This window comes from Anomaloglossus baeobatrachus, chromosome 6 (assembly GCF_048569485.1).
Source record: "Anomaloglossus baeobatrachus isolate aAnoBae1 chromosome 6, aAnoBae1.hap1, whole genome shotgun sequence".
Classification (NCBI taxonomy): Eukaryota; Metazoa; Chordata; class Amphibia; order Anura; family Aromobatidae; genus Anomaloglossus; species Anomaloglossus baeobatrachus.
The window spans coordinates 141,790,281-141,808,894 of NC_134358.1; the positions used below are offsets into that span (position 1 = coordinate 141,790,281).

General features: G+C 40.3%; 1 protein-coding gene across 3 annotated transcripts in view; it reads left to right on the forward strand.

The window, feature by feature from the left end:
• ST18 (ST18 C2H2C-type zinc finger transcription factor) overlaps nt 1–18,614 on the forward strand; it is a 479,266-nt gene that overhangs the window by 366,484 nt on the left and 94,168 nt on the right. For all 3 annotated transcript variants that reach the window (XM_075353275.1, XM_075353277.1, XM_075353278.1), the window contains one exon: nt 16,199–16,314. In XM_075353275.1, the coding sequence (XP_075209390.1) occupies nt 16,199–16,314 (116 nt within the window). The remainder of the gene's footprint in view (nt 1–16,198; nt 16,315–18,614) is intronic.

Genomic DNA, 18,614 nt, shown 5'->3' on the forward strand with positions numbered 1-18,614 from the left:
TTTCATCAGTATTCTGGATCAAATTTTCATCAGTGTTTGGTCAGTGTGTCAGTTTTTCATCAATGATGATCAAAAGTGCCTTTTTAAACAAGCCTTTTCATAAGACTTAAGGGTGTTTTACACGTTGCGACATAGCTAGCGATTGCTAGCGATGTCGCGACCGATAGCACCCGCCCCCGTCGGTGGCACGATATGTGTTGATCGCTTCCGTAGCAAACATTATCTCTATGGCAGCGTCACACGCACATACCTTGTCAGCGACGTCGCTGTGACCGCCAAACAATCCATCCCTCAAGGGGGAGATGTGTTCGGCATCATAGCGACGTCACTGCGGTGTCACTAAATGGCTGGCCAATAGAAGTGGAGGGGCGGAGATGAGCGGCACGTAACATCCTGCCCACCACCTTCCTTCCGCATTGCCAGTGGAGGCAGGTAAGGAGATGTTCCTCGTTCCTGCGGTGTCACACATAGCGATGTGTGATGCCGCAGGAACGACGAACAACATTGCTACGTATGAGACAACGATTTTTGGTGTTTGTACGACCTCTTCAAAACTAACGATTTTTGTCTCTTTTGCGATCGTTTAAGGTTGCTCGTACGTGTTACATGCTGCGATGTTGCTAACGACGCCGGATGTGCCTCACAAACACCGTGACCCCGACGATAAATCGTTAGCGATATCACAGCGTGTAAAGCACCCTTTAGGATTTATTGCCAGATCAGAATCCCAATTTGCTGCCGTTTAATACCCTTTTGATGGCTTTTTTTCACATCCATTTGAATATATGAAGAACGCTAAAAAAACTGACATGCTGCAGATATGAAACTGCTTCAGGGCTTCATTCAGAAATCTCTTTTATTTGGAAAATACTGGGGGGGTTTTTTCATGGCAAAAATGCAATGTGTGAACATACACTAAATACACAGATTTTGTTGCATTTTCAAATTTAACATTGCAAAAGAGTGAAATCTGCAAATTTGTATAATGAATTGATGTGCTGCATATTCAATAGGTGCTATACTACAGCACTACTTATTTGGTGCTATACTATATGCTGTGCTGTACTATGCAGATGTTGCACAAAAAAATTAACTTACGGAAGAAAATTTGATCCATAAACTACATCTCTGCGGTTCGGCTTCACACAACTAACTGCCCCGTCTGCCTGTACCAAATTAGAGATTACCCTCAAGGAAAAAAATCTGTCTTCAGACTCTTGGCAACTCCATCTGCAAATCCGCAGCAAAACTCAGATCTGATCAATGTTTTTCAAGGATGGATGGGAACCCGTCAGGTGCAATATGCACCCAGAACCACAAGCAGTTCTGGGTGCATATTGCTAATCCCTGCCTAACCGTCCCTATAAAGATCCTTTATGATATGCTAATGAGGCCAAGGACTAGTCGCAAGGGCGTTAGTTCCTGCGCTCATTCCACCCTTTTAACATGGTAGCACGCCCACAGGGCCATGCTAACGTGCTATTCAATGCCCACTGTCAGCATCATCATCTGCATCGACACACGTACCTGTGTCCGTTGCACTGCCTCCGACATGAGGCATAGAGGCAGTGCGCATGATCAGACGTCAATGACACTTCCAATCATGCGCATCACACCAGTTTGTAGTCAGGACACGTACACCTGGCTTGATAGTGCACATGACTGGAAGTCCAGGATCAGGCACAGTGGCAGCAGAGAGGTGAATGAGATCATCCTCTGACGCTGCGCATTCATTAGCATGTTAGCACACGTATAGGGGCGTGCTTTCATGCTAAGGGGGCCAACTAGCCAAGGGAATGAACACCCTTGCGACTAGTCCCTGGCCTCATTATCATATTATTTAGGATCTTTAGAAATACTTTAAACAATGTTAAGTATCGGAGTACATGGATGACACACTGATGATTTTTCACAGATCCATAGACTTGTATAGCTCTTTTTCATCCATGACACTGTAAAAAAACGGAAGCGTGAATAGCCCCATAGATTATAATTGGTACATGTTGTATCCATGAAAGAAATGAATGCAACATATATGTGCAATATTTTTACAAATTTAAAAAAAAATGATTGTGTGGACATATTGTAAGAGTAAGAAATATTGTTTATTGGGTGATAGAAAAAATTCGATTGAGGGATTTCTATTAAAAATAACTGCATATTGACAGAGGAGGGATTGTTATTAATGACTTCTACAGTAGAACACTGAAATTGATAAATATTTGTGTCCCTTTTTGTTTTCATGGTTTTAGATGTGGTCTTTTGTTCGTTGCACCAGTTCATACACACAACAGTTGCTTAATTTGGGTGGCAATTTACAGAAAATATTGTCTATATGTCTCTGTGAAATTGCCTGTCCAGATGCCCTCTAACAAACAAAAAACAAAAAAAGGATGAATTTGGACATGGCTCAAAATCTGAGCGAAATCCTTGATAAATAAATAGGGCTGTTAGTTTAGTTCACACTGTCAGTTCTCCAACAATTTCAAGGCTTAAAAAAATGTTAAAAGTGCCAGATGCCATTGACTGTTATCCATTTTATCACTATGTTCTGGTCTTCCATCTGCATATTAATAGAATTTAAACTATTCCTCCCTCTTTCTCACTCTTTCCCTTTTTGACTAACCATCAGGCATATTAACACAAACACCTACAAAATGTCACCGTCACCAAAGGAGAAAAATATTGAAAGGAAATTTTTAAATTTCTTTATTACTTAGATAAATGATAAAAATGCTTGTTCACGATCAGAACAACATCACATTAACAAAAATACTAAAAATCAAAAGTAATACACTAATATAATAACCACTTTAAGTGCTTGCAGTTTAGTTTTTTCCTCCTCTTGTTCCATGAGTGATTTTTATCATGGGTATTTTTATATAATAAAGTAAAAGTTACGGGGCACAAGATGGTTTTCCCTTTAACAATTTTTTAAACCCTTTTCAAAACTACAAGTGCTGATCTGCAGTTTCTGCCTATGTCAACAAAGAATCGTTGGATTTTCCTGATGAAGACGTGAGGATACACTTTGAAACGCGTGGAATACAACCACCTAGACTTCAGTATTTTTGGGTTTGTGTTATTCCTACAGCACCAAAAATAGTTCCACCTTTATTCAGTTCCTGATCTATACCAACTACATGTTGAGGGAAGCTGTGCTGTTCATTAGTTATTGAGTTATATATAGTTCATATATAGTTCATGAGTTAATAGCAGATTGGAGGGGTCTCAGTGTTGAACCTCCACTAATCTAATTTTTATAACCTATCCTAGGGTTAGATCACAAATAGGGATGAGTGGACCCATGGATATTCGGGTTTGCCAAGTTTGGCTTTAGTTAAAATTTTGGTTTGGTACACGAACTTGACCCCATACCTCGAAACCCATATAACTCAATGGAGACCAAAACTTTGGTGCTGTAAAATGACTGTAAAATGGTCATAGTAAGGTCAAGAGGGCTGCAAATGGAAACAAAATGGGGGTAAGAGTAGGACAATTGCCCTGGAAACAAATGTGGATAGGGAATAAATAAAGAAAAACACGTGAGGTTCCCTCTATTTTTGAAGACCAGCTGAGGTAAAGCAGACAGCTGCAAGCTGCAGCCCCCAGCTGTCTTCTTTACCGCTTCATAGCTGACATCAACCCCCAAAATAGTAACTGATTGCCATCACACCAGGGCAATTGGGAAGGGTCAGGAAAAGTGAGAGAATTGGCGCATCTCATGGATGTGCCCCTTCTAGGGTGGCTGTGGGCTGTAATTTTTAACCTGGAAAGGGACAAATAACCATGGACCTTCCCAGCCTGATAAAACCAGCCTGCAGCTGTCTGCTTTATTAAGGTTTGTTATCAAAAATGGTAGGAACCCCATGCCGTTTTTTAATATAATTTATTTATTTATTAGTTAAACAAGGCTAAACACACCCTTTAGTGCCCCATGAAAAAGCACTAATGGGTGCAAGTGTACCATATGTTGGGAGTGGGAATTTTCTTTTGTCAAGTTCCAGAGGACAGTGTGTGCCAAGCATTGCAAAACTGGGTCCTGTCACCTGGTGCCAAGCATTGCATTACCCGAGCTCAGGTCGCACAAGTGCCACTGGTAGCTTGGCTTATAGATAGCAGAGCTATGCCTGTAACAGCCAGGGTTGGTGCCTGCACTGCAGCTTGGTGTTTAACCCCCTAAATACTGTGATCAATAGCGAATGCAGGATTTAAGAGGCAAGGAAAAAGAGGGGCTCCTTTTCCTACCTTATCGGCACCCCCGCAACATAGTTGATAAGGACAATTGGCATAGCAACACGAAGTCAAATAATGAACTCTGAGTATGCCAGCTAGCTATGTTGACTTATTAGACCATGCCAAGAGCATGGTCTAAAAGGCATTCTGTCAGTGTTACATTGCAATTCATTACACCAGTAATTAGGGTGATAAAAGTTAAAGTCTCATAGAGGGAGTAAGTTATAAGTAAAAATAGCTAAAAAATATAAAAAACTAAAAAATAAAATAATGAACAAAACAACAAAGAAAAGTTTAAATAAAAGTATATTTATGTAAACAACTAAAATATAAAAAAGTAGACATATTGGGTATTGCTGCACCCACAATTACCTGATCTATAAAACTGTAACACTATTTAACCCCTACAGTGATCACTGTAAAAAACAATTACAAATATGGTAAAATCTATGTCTTTTCATAGTACAGTCTACAAAAAAGTGGAATATAACGCCAATAAAAAGTCAAATGTAAAAATAAATAATATCTCTGAGAACGCCACCTTTTTCCACAAAAAAAGAAATCTCCAATCAGCTTTGTTAGCAAACATATAAAAAAGATATAGCTGTCAGAATAAGGTCATGCAAAAATACTTTTCTATAAACTTATTTTTATTCTTTAAAAACAGGTAAACATTAAAATATAAATGTGGTATCTCTGTATTTGTACAGATCGGAAGGATAAAGTGGTCTTATTACTTTCACATGAACATTGTAAAAAAAACAACAAAAAAAACAACATTGTTTCTTTATCATTTTGCTCACAAAAAAGCAAAATAGAAAGTGATTTAAAAAGATTATGTGCCCAAAAATAGTACCAATAAAAACTACAACTCATCCCATGAAAAGCAAGTCCCTAACATGACTGTTGATTGAAAAATAAGTTTGGTTCTCTTCATTCTACATCTTGTTACTGTAGTTTTAAGTACAGGCCATCTAACCACTGAGGGGAGTGATACACCATCCGACTCCACTAAACCCTCTACTAGAATGTAGTCCCCATTACTGGAATGCCTCTGGCTGCCTACCTCATTACATACCTCCTTTTTTACTTGCTTTGTCCTATTTTCTATACACCATTATTGTATTTTTGGAATGCACGCATAGTTTGCTCTACTGTTGATTCACTGGTCATAACATCTCAGTTTGAACTTTTGAACATATCTACTATAAGCCATTCTATTTATCTGAACACTGCTTTCCTGGACATACTGTTCTTTATTTCACCTTTGTATTGACAAAATGCTGATGAGTATCATTTATTATATTGGGGGAGACTTTCCAGTTCTAAATTCTTATTAAATTTTGTCCCAAAAAATGGTAAACGTGTTTTAGACATATTTTGAATTGTGACAAGTTACCTAGCTTAGCAAGAAAAGGTGTGGCACCATGCTAAAGGTTTTGCGGATTAAGATGTGACATTACATGTTGAAAATTTTGATGTACATTTCCAATGCACAGAAAGCCAACTAAGGGCTCATGTGCATGTTACGTAATTGCATGCATTTATGTTGCGTATTGCACTGCAGTGTAAATGCATGCGTCCTGCATCCCCTGCACAATCTATGTAGATTGTGCATGACACGTGCGCACGTTGCTTTTATGAACGCAGCGATTTGGGTGCTAAAATTTTGACCCAAATCCGTGCGTTCATAAAATGAGCATGTCAATTATTCCGTGCGCTATGGATGCAGCTCCCACTCTGTCTATGGTGGGGGCAGCAGCCATAGCACAGGAAATCAGCTTTTTTTGTACAAAAAAACTGTATCTATTACGCAGTGTTTCTGCAGCGATTTGACGCGCACATGTGCTGTCAAATTGCTGTAGAATATTCAACAGTTACGTGCACATGAGCCCTTATAGTAGTCAAAAATACTCTATATTTGTCAAACAGCATGGGCCACTGTTACACAGTTTGCACATTTTATTCCTATCAAGTCTAATGCGCAATTAATAATTTGTGTTTCTCTAAGTCAACTTTTTAACACAAATTCAAAGATGTTTATTTATTTGGTGAGGAATTTGGTGTATAAATTTCAGCATCATATCTGCATCTCTTGTAAAAAAAAATGTTTTCTGCCAGAAGATGCAGATCTAATTGAACTCAGTTCACCTGAGGTGAGGATACTGAGTTCAATGAGGTCACCTGTGGACAGTTTACCTGCGATTAAAGGTGGGATACCGTGGGAACCTCCAGCTATGACCGCAGATAAACTGAGTGATGTCAGCACTCACAGCGGCCATATTCTCTGTGCGCACGTTGTGTCTTCAGTATGTAACAGAGTCTGAATCGTCATGGGACCTCGTGTGGATTACATTAGACCTGGTGCTTGGGGTTAATAAATTGGAGAAAGAGGGTGTTTTTTTGTACTTTATTTCAAATAAAGCATTTTTTTTGGTGTTAGTGTTTATTTCTTTTTACGTACAGTATTAGTAATGGTGGGTCTCATAGGCGTTTCCCATTACTAATCTTTTCCTTAGTGGCAGCTTTGAGCTGTCATTAATACTTATATTACTTTGATTGCCACCGCATCAAGGCAATCGGGATGAGCTGGGTAAAGTGCTGAAATTGTTGCATCTAGTGGATGAGACAATTCTGGGCAGCTGCAGGCTGTTATTTTTAGGCTGGGGGACCCAATGACTATGGGCCTTCCCCGTCCTGAGAATACCAGCCCCCAGCTGTCGGCTTTATCATTGCTGAGTATCACAATATGGGGGACCCAGCTACAATTTATTTATTTTTACACTAGAGAGACACAGACAGTGTGTGATTCTAAAGAATCACAGACGCAGTTACACAGGATGGAAGCACAATCTAACTGTAACCAATCACAGATGCTGTGACTGATGGTGGGCGAGGGAATATGGAAGAGGGTTAATTAGCAGACCGGACCTGGATGTAATGTTACAGCTACGCAGGAGACTCAGAAAGTATAATGCTTCTGCTTTATTCCATTTTTTTTCTCTTTCCATTCTTTTTTTAATTATCAGGGTGGCCAGATCTGAATAGCTATATGAAGTTTCCTGTGCACGGACACTAGGTTCGGATTCATCCATCACTAGTTGTGGAATATGAGGATTGTGAAGTAGTACTGGTTATAAAAGTCACTATTAAAACCATTTTTTTATTCCTTAATAACTCACAAATACAATGATAAAATGCCCCTAAGTATACACTGTACAAAAACTGATCAGTTTTAGTAAGATAAAGACGAGCGATAGCACCTGCCCCCGTCGTTCGTGCGACATGTGGTGATCGCTGCCATAGCGAACAATATCGCTACGGCAGCGTCACACGCACATACCTGTTCACAGCGGTGTCACAAAATGGCCATCCAATAGAAGAGAAGGGGAGGAGATGAGCGGCCGGAACATGCCGCACACCTCCTTCCTTCCTCCTTTCCGATGGACGCAGGTAGGATGATTTTCGTCGTTCCCGGGGTGTCACACACAGCAATGTGTGGTGCCGCAGGAATGACGAACAACCTGCGGAATGAAACACCAACAACATTATGCTTTGGAGCAATGTGTCAACGATCAACAATTTTTGCCGTTTTTGCGATCATTGATCGTCGCTCCTAGCTGTCACATGCTGCGATGTTGCTAACGACGCCGGATGTGCGTCACAAACACCGTGACCCCGACGATATATTGTTAGCGATGTCGCAGCATGTAAAGCACCCTTAAGGTGTAAAAAGACATTTACAAGGCACTCAGAATAATTTGGCCATATATCTATGGTTGCTGCTAGAAAACTGTTATTTCTCCAGGCCTCTACCTGCGGTTTCAAACCTGTGACTTTCCACCTATTGTGAGTTCACAAGCTGCAGAATGTCCTTGCACCAACACAGACTATAAGGCTATATGCACACGCTGCAGTTTTTTCTGCACACAAACTGCAACCAAAACTGCACTTTGTCATAGAGAGCCTGGAAAAGTAAAAAAAATGCTTCAATGTAGGTGTGTTTTTGATGCGGTTTTGGTGCCTTTTTTGCAGTGATTTTGTTATTGCATTTTTTAAAGGAGAAACAAAATATGATAGGATAGGATAATTGATAGATAGACAAAAATAGATAGATAGATAGATCATATAGATTAGATAAGAAAGAACAGATAGAATAGAAAGAAATAACAGAATAGCTCAATAGAGGGATAGCTAGCCTGGCCAGCTGTTGTTTGTTTGTTTTTTTGGTAAAAAAATATGACGTGAGGTCCCCCCATTTTTCATATCCAGCAAAGGAACAGCAGCAGCTGCAGGTTGCAACCCTCAGCTCTCTGCTGTACCTTGGCTGGTCATGAAAAATAGAGGGGATCCAATGCTTTTTTTAAAGTATTTGATTTATTAAAAAAAAAAAAATGACGTGGCCCTCCCATCAGTTTTCTAAAACCAGCCAAGGTACAGCGGGCAACTGGGGGCTGATATTATTAGGGTGGGAATGGCCATCATTATTTGTCCCTTTTCAGGCTAACAATAGCAGCGCACAGCTGCCCCAGAAGAGGCGCATCCATAAGATGCACCGTTTCTGGCACTGGACTTAGCTCTTCCTGATTGCCCTTGTGTGGTGGCAATCGGGGTAGTAAGGACTTAATAGCAGCCCATAGCTGCCCCTAAGTTCTAGATTAGTGATGGCAGTCATCTGAGACCCCGCTTCATCACTATTCTGTAAGTGAAAATAAACACAAGCACGCTAATAATCCTTTATTTGGAATAAAATACAAAAAGCCCCCTCTTTCACCACTTTATTAACCCTCAAACACCTCTGCAGGTCCAACATACTCCACATGAGGTCCCACAGCGATTCAGCTCTGCTACATCCCTGTCCTGTCAGAGCAAGCATCATAGAAAATAACTGTCCGCAAAGAGTGTAGACAGAGCTGTGGCATCAGAATGAACTCAGGCGAACCCCTGACATCAAGGCTGCAGGCCCCACAGTACGGCATGTGTCACGGCAGTGACGTCACAGGTTCACCGCTATGAGGTTCAGGCCGTGACTGAAGTGAGCAGCGTAATCAACGGTGATGTCACTCAGGTCAGTCCTCCACCAGTAGCTCACTTCAGCCGTGGCCTGTTGTCACAGGTGGAGGACTCCAGCTGTGACCGATAATCACCTGAGTGATGGCACTGCTGATTGCGTAGCTAACTTCAGTCATTTGGATGACTTGCTGTCAAAGGTGGAGGACTCCAGCTGTGGCTGCGACTAACCTGAGTGACGTCACTGCTGATAGCGTGACTCACTTCAGTTGCTGCCTGGAGATCACAGTGGGCAGTCTTGTTCTATGGCGCTCGTTGTGAGTGTCAGATGTAGCAGTCTAGGAAGCATCCTGGGACCTTGTGTGGATTACGTCAGACCTGGAGGGGTGTTTGGAGTGTTAAAAAAGTGGTGAAAGAGGGTGGCATTTTGTCTTTTATTTTAAATAAAAGATTTTTGGAGTGTTTGTGTTTATTTACTTTCACTTACAGATTAGTAATAGAGGGTGTCTCATAGATGCCTGTCATGACTAATCTAGGACTTAGTGGCAGCTGTGGGCTGCCATTAACTCCTTATTACCCTGATTGCCACCGCACCAGGTAATCGGGTTGAGCTGGGTCTGTCATATCTAATAGATGTGACAATTCCGGCGGCTGTTGGCTGATATTTTTAGGCTGGGGGGCTCCCAATAACATGGGTCTTCCCAGCCTGAGCATAACAGCGCTAAGCTGTGAGGTTTTATCTTGGCTGGATATCAACATTGGGGGGGGACCGCAAGCTGTTTTTTAAAAATTATTTATGTATTTATTGTACTCTACGATATAGACCCGCCCACTGGCGGCTATGGTTGGTTGCTGTCAGACAGCTGTCACTCAGCATGGGGGCACATCTGACTGCAAACAATCACAGACGGGGGTGCAGTGAATATGTAATGAGGCTAATGAGCGGATTGGAAAGAAGAATGAGAGGCCGCGGGACCAGTGTGACAGCCGCATCGTGCCGATGATCGGTGAGTATGAAGCGCTTAGTGAGAGAGACAGACAGAGAGAGACAGAGAGAGACACAGACACCCCAAAATCACTCCAGCATTGATTTTGTCATTCTGGAACTAAGTTTGTGACCTGCGTTTTTGTTGACAAAACCGCAAGTAAGATGTATGCAAAATGTAAAAAATTTGTACCCATGCGTTTTGCCATGAGTTTTTCATCCCCTCATTGATTTCAATGGGTGACAAAAGTTGACAAAAATGTGAGAAGAATGAACATGCTGCTTCTTTTTTTATCACAAAATTTTGTAAAAAAAAAACCCCAAACAACTGCTGACAAACTGAAATGTGAGCACAGCAAACCTGACTTCTCATAGACTTTGCTGGGTAGTCAAAAGTGAGAAAGTCCTGACTACACCAAAAACGCTACAAAAAAATGCAGTGTGTGCATATAGCCTAAGGGCTGCATAAAGGCTGCTTTATACGCGTCGATTTCATGTGCGATCGCATGTGCGATCGAACCCGCCCCCATCGTTTGTGGGGCATTGGCAATTTGTTGCCCGTGTTGCACAAAGTCAGTAACCCCCGTCACACGTACTTACTACTTACCTCCCGAACGACCTCGATGTGGGCGGTGAAAATCCTCTTCCTGAAAGGGGAGGGACGTTCAGCGTCACAGCGACGTCACACAGCCGCCGGCCAATAGATGCAGAGGGGCGGAGATGAGCAGAACGTAACATCCCGCCCACCTCCTTCCTTCCGCATTGCCGGTGGCCGCAGGTAAGCTACAGTTAATCGTTCCCGAGGTGTCACACGGAGCGATGTGTGCTGCCTCGGGAACAATGAACAACCGGCATGTAGAAGGATGTTCGATATTTTGAAAATGAGCGACGTGTCAACGAGCAACGATAAGGTGAGTATTTTTGCTCGTTCACACTCACTCGTAGCTGTCACACGCCACGATATGTCAAACGATGCCGGATGTGCGTCACTTACGACGTGACCCCGACGACATATCGTAAGATATATTGTAGCGTGTAAAGCCCGCTTAAGTGATGAAGATACTACAATGTTTTCCTGTGACTTTATAATGCATTTGGAACTTTTAACATCTGTTTACTTTGCGTGTAATTCAGCTCTGACTGTGCCATTATGTTATAATATAAAATCAAAAGTTCATTCATTCAGTTCAGTACATTCATTTTATAGCAAATGTCATCCACTCTTAAGTAGTAAATATGAAATTTGGGGCCTGGCTACTCATTAACATTATGATGAATGTTCTAAAGAATGATTTCCCCTAAGTAACATTTGCTTAGCATTTTATTTTCAAGTACAAAAGTTATTTATATACTATACCTTTGTTTTACTTTTAATCATTAAAAAACACCTACTCAACACACAAAACAGCAGATGGCAGACTTTACTTTTTATTGATAAATAACCAGAAAGGTCAGCATGGAGATAAAGGCTTGTTTTTAAGCTTATATAGCAGGGTAGCAGGGAATTAAAGACCTGATACCCATCTTTGTTATCATTTTAATACCAAAAGTGCTGAAAAATTGTTTGTTTTTTTCATTTTAGTTTTAGGCTAAAAATTCTATGTTAATTAATTTTTCAACATATACTGAGAGTGAAACACATCACCAATTTTCTAAGTAAATATATTTCTAAAGATGCTATTGACATGAATATCTCACCAGATGGTGACAACCCCTCCAATCCACACAGGCAAATAAATAGATGTCCACCATAAACTACGATATGTGTAATAATGAGAAATAACACAGGGAAAAATTATTGAGCACTTCAGCAAAAGCCTTTGTTGGTGATGACAACTTGAAGACGCCTCTTGTATGGAGAAACTGGTCACATGCATTGCTCAGGTGTGATTTTTGCTCATTCTTCCACACAAACACTCTTCAAATCCTGAAGATTCCATGGGCTCCTTCTATGAACTCTGAGCTGTAGTTCCTTCCATGAATTTTCTATTGGATTCTGGTGATGTGATTGGCTGGGCCAATAGAAGCTTTATTTTCTTTCTTTGAAACCAATTAAGAGTTTCTTTGGATGTTTGTTTGGTATCATTGTCTTGCTGAAATTTCCCCCTTCTTTTCATCTTCATCATCCTTGTAGATGGCACCAGATTTTTATCAAGAATCTCTTGGTACATTTTTTCATTCATCCTTCCTTCAACTATATGAAGTTTGCCAGTGTTGTATGCTGAAAAATAGCCCCACACCATGATGTTCCTACTTCCAAACTTCCCTGTTGGTATGGTGTTTTTGAGGTGATATGCAGTGCCTTTTGGCCTCCAAACATGGTGTATATTACGAAATCTAAAGAGTTAAATTTTGGTCACATCAAACCAGACTATTTTTTTCCCAATATTTCACAGGCTTGTCTAAATGTTGTTGAGCAACCTGTAAACACGCTTCATTATGCTTTTGTTCAGCACTGGAGTCTTGCGTAGTGAGTGTGCATACAGGACATTGATGTGGAATGAATTACTTCTTGTTTTCTTTGAAACAATTGACACTCTGATATTAAGTCTTCCTGTAGCTGTCCACAGGTGATCCTTGGCTCTTGATCAACTCTTTTCATAATTTTTGGTGAAGTGTTCTTTTCACTTCCGGATCATGGCCCCAACAGTGCTCACTAGAACCTTCGGTATTTTGGAAATTCTGCTATAACAAATACCATCAGTATGTTTTGCAGCAATAAGGTAGAGATAGCTCACTGGTTTTACCTATTATGAAATGTTTCTTGTGTGACACCTTGGTAACAAGTCACCTTTATATAGACCATCAGTTGAACCAGGTGATATTATTTTTCACTAAGTGGCAGGATTGCTTTATAATTACTGATAGATTTCAGCTGGTGTCATGACTTTCCATGGCTTTTTGCACCTCTCTTTCTAAGGCCCCCTTCACACGTCCGTGAAACACGTGCGTGTTTGGTCCGTGTCCGTATGTACCAGAGACACGGACAAACGTGGACCATTGTTATTCAATGTCTGTGGATACACGTACGTTTTTCCATACGCTCCGTGTGTCCGTGTGCGTGACACGTATGTGTATCCGTGCCTCACGGATGCTTGTCCGTTTTTGGCATGGAACACGCACACGCGCATCCAATGATAGTCTATGGGTGCGTGAAAACACGTACGTGACACGGATGCATCTACGTGTGGTCCGTGTCCGTTTTTTCAACTTTTCTTGTAATTAATGTATCTCTTTATTGCCAGGTGTCTTCAATTTGCTTTGAGCTGTATTTAATGTCATTTTGCAGCCTGCAGGCATTAAGGCAGGAGTGTGAGGCTTCATTTGAGCGTTTCTCCAGCTTGTTTTTGGTTTAGTGCTTGAAAAACTCAACAAGACCCAGTATGGAAGCACACCAAAAAAACCAAATCCGGATTAGTGGCTCATTTAAGTTGGAAAATGTTAATTAACACCAGCATCAACACATTAAATCATTAATGTGATGACAATCCACAGAAAAACGTTCTTGAAAAACGGATGGCAAACGCTAGTGACACGGATCACACACGGACTCTAAAAACGGACAAACGGATGAATCATACGGACATACGGAGGCAACACGGATGTTACACGGAACAAGAATACGGATGAAAAAACGGACAACGGACATGAAAAACGGTCCGTGAAACATGTGCGTGTTTTTAACGGACGTGTGAAGGGGGCCTTAATGTGTTCAGTTCTTTTTCCCTGTGTTATTTATCATTATTACACATATTTTATGGACATCTGTGGTCTGATTTCTTTGCGTGTGTGGATTGGATGGGTTGTTACTGACATCTGGTGAGGTAGGTATGTCAATAGCACTTTCATAAATATTTACTTAGAAAATTGGTGACCTGTTCAATATCTATTTCACCAGCTGTAGGTATAACATTCACTTATTAGTTTTTTTTTTATACAGAGTTTCTGCATAGATTTAAACCATAGACACTGTTATTATGGTACAGAGTTCCTGAGTTCTTGCAAAGACACTGTAGACCACACTGTCTTATTAGTCAGTTTACAGTATGTTATTAAGCTCCATTTAGTGGTTTCTAGAAGTAGCATGCCTGTATATGAAATGGTTGTGGCAAGCTGTATGAAAACTTTCCAGGTAAAAATAGTTTACAAGTGGGTTATGCAACTTTTAAAATTCACCAGTAGTCAAAGTCTATACCAAAGTTAAAAAATTGCTTATCTTCTTCTATTTATTTGCTGAACCTAGTATAACATTAAAATAAGAACAAAAACTGTAGGAGCCATCCATGTCCCAGTTTGAAAAGAACTTCTGTAGGAGATCAAAAATATTAAGCAAAAACTTCAATAGCAAAGATGAGCAGAAATTTATGAAATTTGAATTTGCAAGTTTACCAGAATTTGCCCCAAAAATTAAATTTTCAGAGACTGAATTTAGTGCCAATTTCTATACTGTAATGCCTCTAAATGCCTGGAAAATACACGTATAAATCTCTATCTCTTAAGACTGAATCAAACCTCTTTTGGACAATTTACTGTATACTCAACCTAAAGCCTGCTTTACACGTTACGATTAAGCATACGATATCGTATGCGATCGTAACCGCCCCCATCGCATGTGCGGCACGTTCAATTTGTTGAATGTGTCACACAAACGATTATTTACCATCACACGTACTTACCCGTCCATACGACCTCGATGTGGGTGGCGAACATCCACTTCCTGGAGTGGGAGGGACGTTCGTCGTCACAGCGACGTACCGCGGCAGCCGGCCAATAGAAGCGGAGGGGTGGAGATGAGCGGGACATAAACATCCCGCCCACCTCCTTCCTTCCGCATAGCCGGCCGGGAGCCGCGGAACGCAGGTAAGTTGCTGTTCATCGTTCCCGGGGTGTCACACACTGCGATGTGTGCTACCCCGGGTACGATGAACAACCTGACATTCAATTTTTAGGAATTGAACGACGTGCATGCGATGAACGTTTTAACGTTCAATCGCAATCGCACGTAGCTGTTACACGCTACAATGTAACTTACGATGCCGGATGTGCATCACTTGCGACGTGACCCCGCCGACACATCATAAGATATATTGTAGCATGTAAAGTGGGCTTTAGTAATGTCCAAGTGATATCGATTTAGCTCTCTATTTAAATGTAATTTCACAGTAGGATCAACTCTCCAAAGCCATCTATATGGGCATGTAGGTCATAGCAAGCTGAATAAAATGATACCTTGATGTCTTTGATCCAATGCTTTGTTCCAGAGAAATCCACATTTTTCTTATATGCAAATGAGCTTTTCAGCACTATGTATAAATTGCTCACGAGGGTTGATCCGACTGAAAGATCCTTTTAACAACACTCTACATTAACAAACTGTTAACTGGCCAAAACTTATTCCTTGTTGGGGCAGATGTAGGCATTGCTGGTATATATAAACAGAAGAAGCCATAGCATTTTTAATAGGGGTGGTGCTAGGTAGGTTCATGTCCTAAAATAAAGCATCTGAAACAGGCTGCTTTATTTGGATTGTATGCATGGGTGGACTATTACAAGGAAGTGTGCAAAAAAAGTATAATTTTCTTTTTTACAACACATACTTTGTGAGGTAATCAGTTGTATTTGCATTGTAATGTATAATCATTTATTTTTGCACTTTAAAAAAAAAATAATTATTGTTTGCCCATCTTTTAAGCCAGGAAGCACACATTTTCTGGCACACAAGGCTTGGTTTCAGAATTTTTTGTCAGAACTAAATTCTAAACAGAGACATAATCCATCAGTCAGCTAAGTATGACCGTCTGATGGGGAGTTTGTAACTCTTTTGTCTGCATTTTTCAGAAATTTAAAATTGCTATAACTTAAATTATATACTAATTATAGCTACATTTTGATGAAAACCCCTTTAATATTTGCTGTAAGCAGCTGTAATTCCAATGTCAAATTACAAAGAATATGGATTTTTTTCAGATGGATTCTGGGAGTTGCTCAGAAAACACAGATGAAATCAAGTTTTCTGCAGATGGGTCAATGCCGAGTCCTAAAACCAAGTTTCATCCAAGAGACATGAAGAAGGAGCTAATTACGTAAGTGCAATTTCTGCTCTAAGAAAAAAAACAAAACAATTTTTGCCATTTATCTGTGCAGTTTTGAAGGTACCTTTATGATTTGGCTGCAAATCCGCAATAAAATCTGCTTCTGTTACAAGTGTATTTTGTAATGAATTTGCCACAGATTTAACCCACAGCATTTACCAGCCTTGACAAGTTCAAAGTCTGCATTGAAAATCCCCACAAGAATCAGCAGGCTGAAAATATGAAAATCCGCAATCATTTTGGTGCAGATTTTTTCTGAGCAAGGATTCCTTTATATTGAGCTTATTATATTACTTCAACCCTATTCACCCTGTATGAATGAGGGGAGCTCTGTGGGCATGAAGCTAGATGGTGGGCACAAAGCTGGCGAGAAGTAACATACTGCACAGTGCCAGCTGCCAGCCATTGTTACGTGTACAGCTATATCAACATATATAGGAAAAAGACTAAAAACGTAAAATGTATATATAAAATTATATATATACAGTATATATACAAAAATCTGCACCAAACTAAGGTTATTTTTAATTTTAGTTTTGTTTTTTATTTTTACTTTTAGTTTAAAAATGGGGTTAAGGTTACTATTTAGAAAATAAAATTGCAATAATACATTTCAAAAATACACTTCACATCACATATGTTGCACAATTAATGCAACATACACTCCAAAGAGTGGAGCCCCAGCCGGGGGCTACCACCTATAATCCAATTAAATTAGGAAAGGGTTAAATGTTCTCTATGAGAAACGTTTTTCTAGGAATAACTAAGTTAAAAAATGAGTCTATTAAATAAATATGTAGGTATCAAGAGCAAAAAAAATATATAATAGAGCGTCCTGCTGGAATTAAAGCAGCATGAATGTTTGTAAAAGGTGATAATTTACAGTCAAAGGAGGTATACTAATGCCCAGGAGAAAGTTTTTTCAGTTTCCTTTAAAGATTTGTACTGAATATTTGCTCCACAGCAGTGCTCAAGGAGAGCTGTGGTCTCCTCGGTGCGTTAAAACTCCCCGCACTCCTGGCATGTATGCCCGCTACAGTCACACCGGAGTATAGCAGGAATGCAACAATACACCGAGCGCCTGTAGTAGGTGCCCGGTGCAAGTTAACTGATCAACGTTCACTGGTCTGAGAGCTTCAGTTGCTGTGTGGTCTTTGTGCTTTATGCGCTCCTGATGCCTGGAAGCGGCAGTTCATCTGAGGTTATGCCAGGTCAGGGCTCCGCTCCACGTGTGTAGACATTCAGTTAGGTTCCAAGCTTAAATATTCTCCCTGGGTATGGATGCAAGAGCTCTTGCACCGGGCACCTACTACGGGCGCTCGGTATATTGTTGCATTCCTGCTATACTCCGGTGTGACTGTAGCGGGCATATATGCCAGGAGTGTGGGGAGTTTTAACGCACCGAGGAGACCGCAGCTCTCCTTGAGCACTACTGTAGAGCAAATATCCAGCACAAATATTTAAAGGAAACTGAAAAAACTTTCTCCTGGGCATTAGTGTACCTCCTTTGACTGTAAATTATTTATTAACTTTTACAAACATTCATGCTGCTTTAATTTCAGCATGATGCTTTATTTATATATTTTTTTCCTCTCGATACCTACATATTTATTTAATAGACTCATTTTTTAACTTGGATATTCCTGGAAAAACTTTTCTCATACAGGACATTTAACCCTTTCCTAATTTAATTGGATTATAGGTGGTAGCCACCGGCCGGGGCTCCACCTGTTTGGAGTATATGTTGTATTAATTGTGTAATATACACCGTGTGCAGAATTATTAGGCAAGTTGTATTTTAGAGGATTTCTTTTATTATTGATCAACAACTATGTTCTCAATCAACCCAAAAGACTCATAAATATCAAAGCTTAATATTCTTGGAAGCTGGAGTTGGGTTTCTTTAGATGTGGCTATCTTAGGAGGATATCTGTTTGTGCAGGTAACTATTACTGTGCAGAATTATTAGGCAACTTATTAAAAACCAAATATATTCCCATCTCACTTGTTTATTTTCACAAGGTAAACCAATATAACTGCACAAAATATAGAAATAAACATTTCTGACATGCAAAAACAAAACCCCAAAAAATTAGTGACCAATATAGCCACCTTTCTTTATGATGACACTCAACAGCCTACCATCCATAGATTCTGTCAGTGGCTTGATCTGTTTACGATCAACATTGCGTGCAGCAGCCACCACAGCCTCCCAGACACTGTTCCGAAAGGTGTAGTTTTTTCCCTCCATGTAGATCTCACATTTTATGAGGGACCACAGGTTCTCTTCG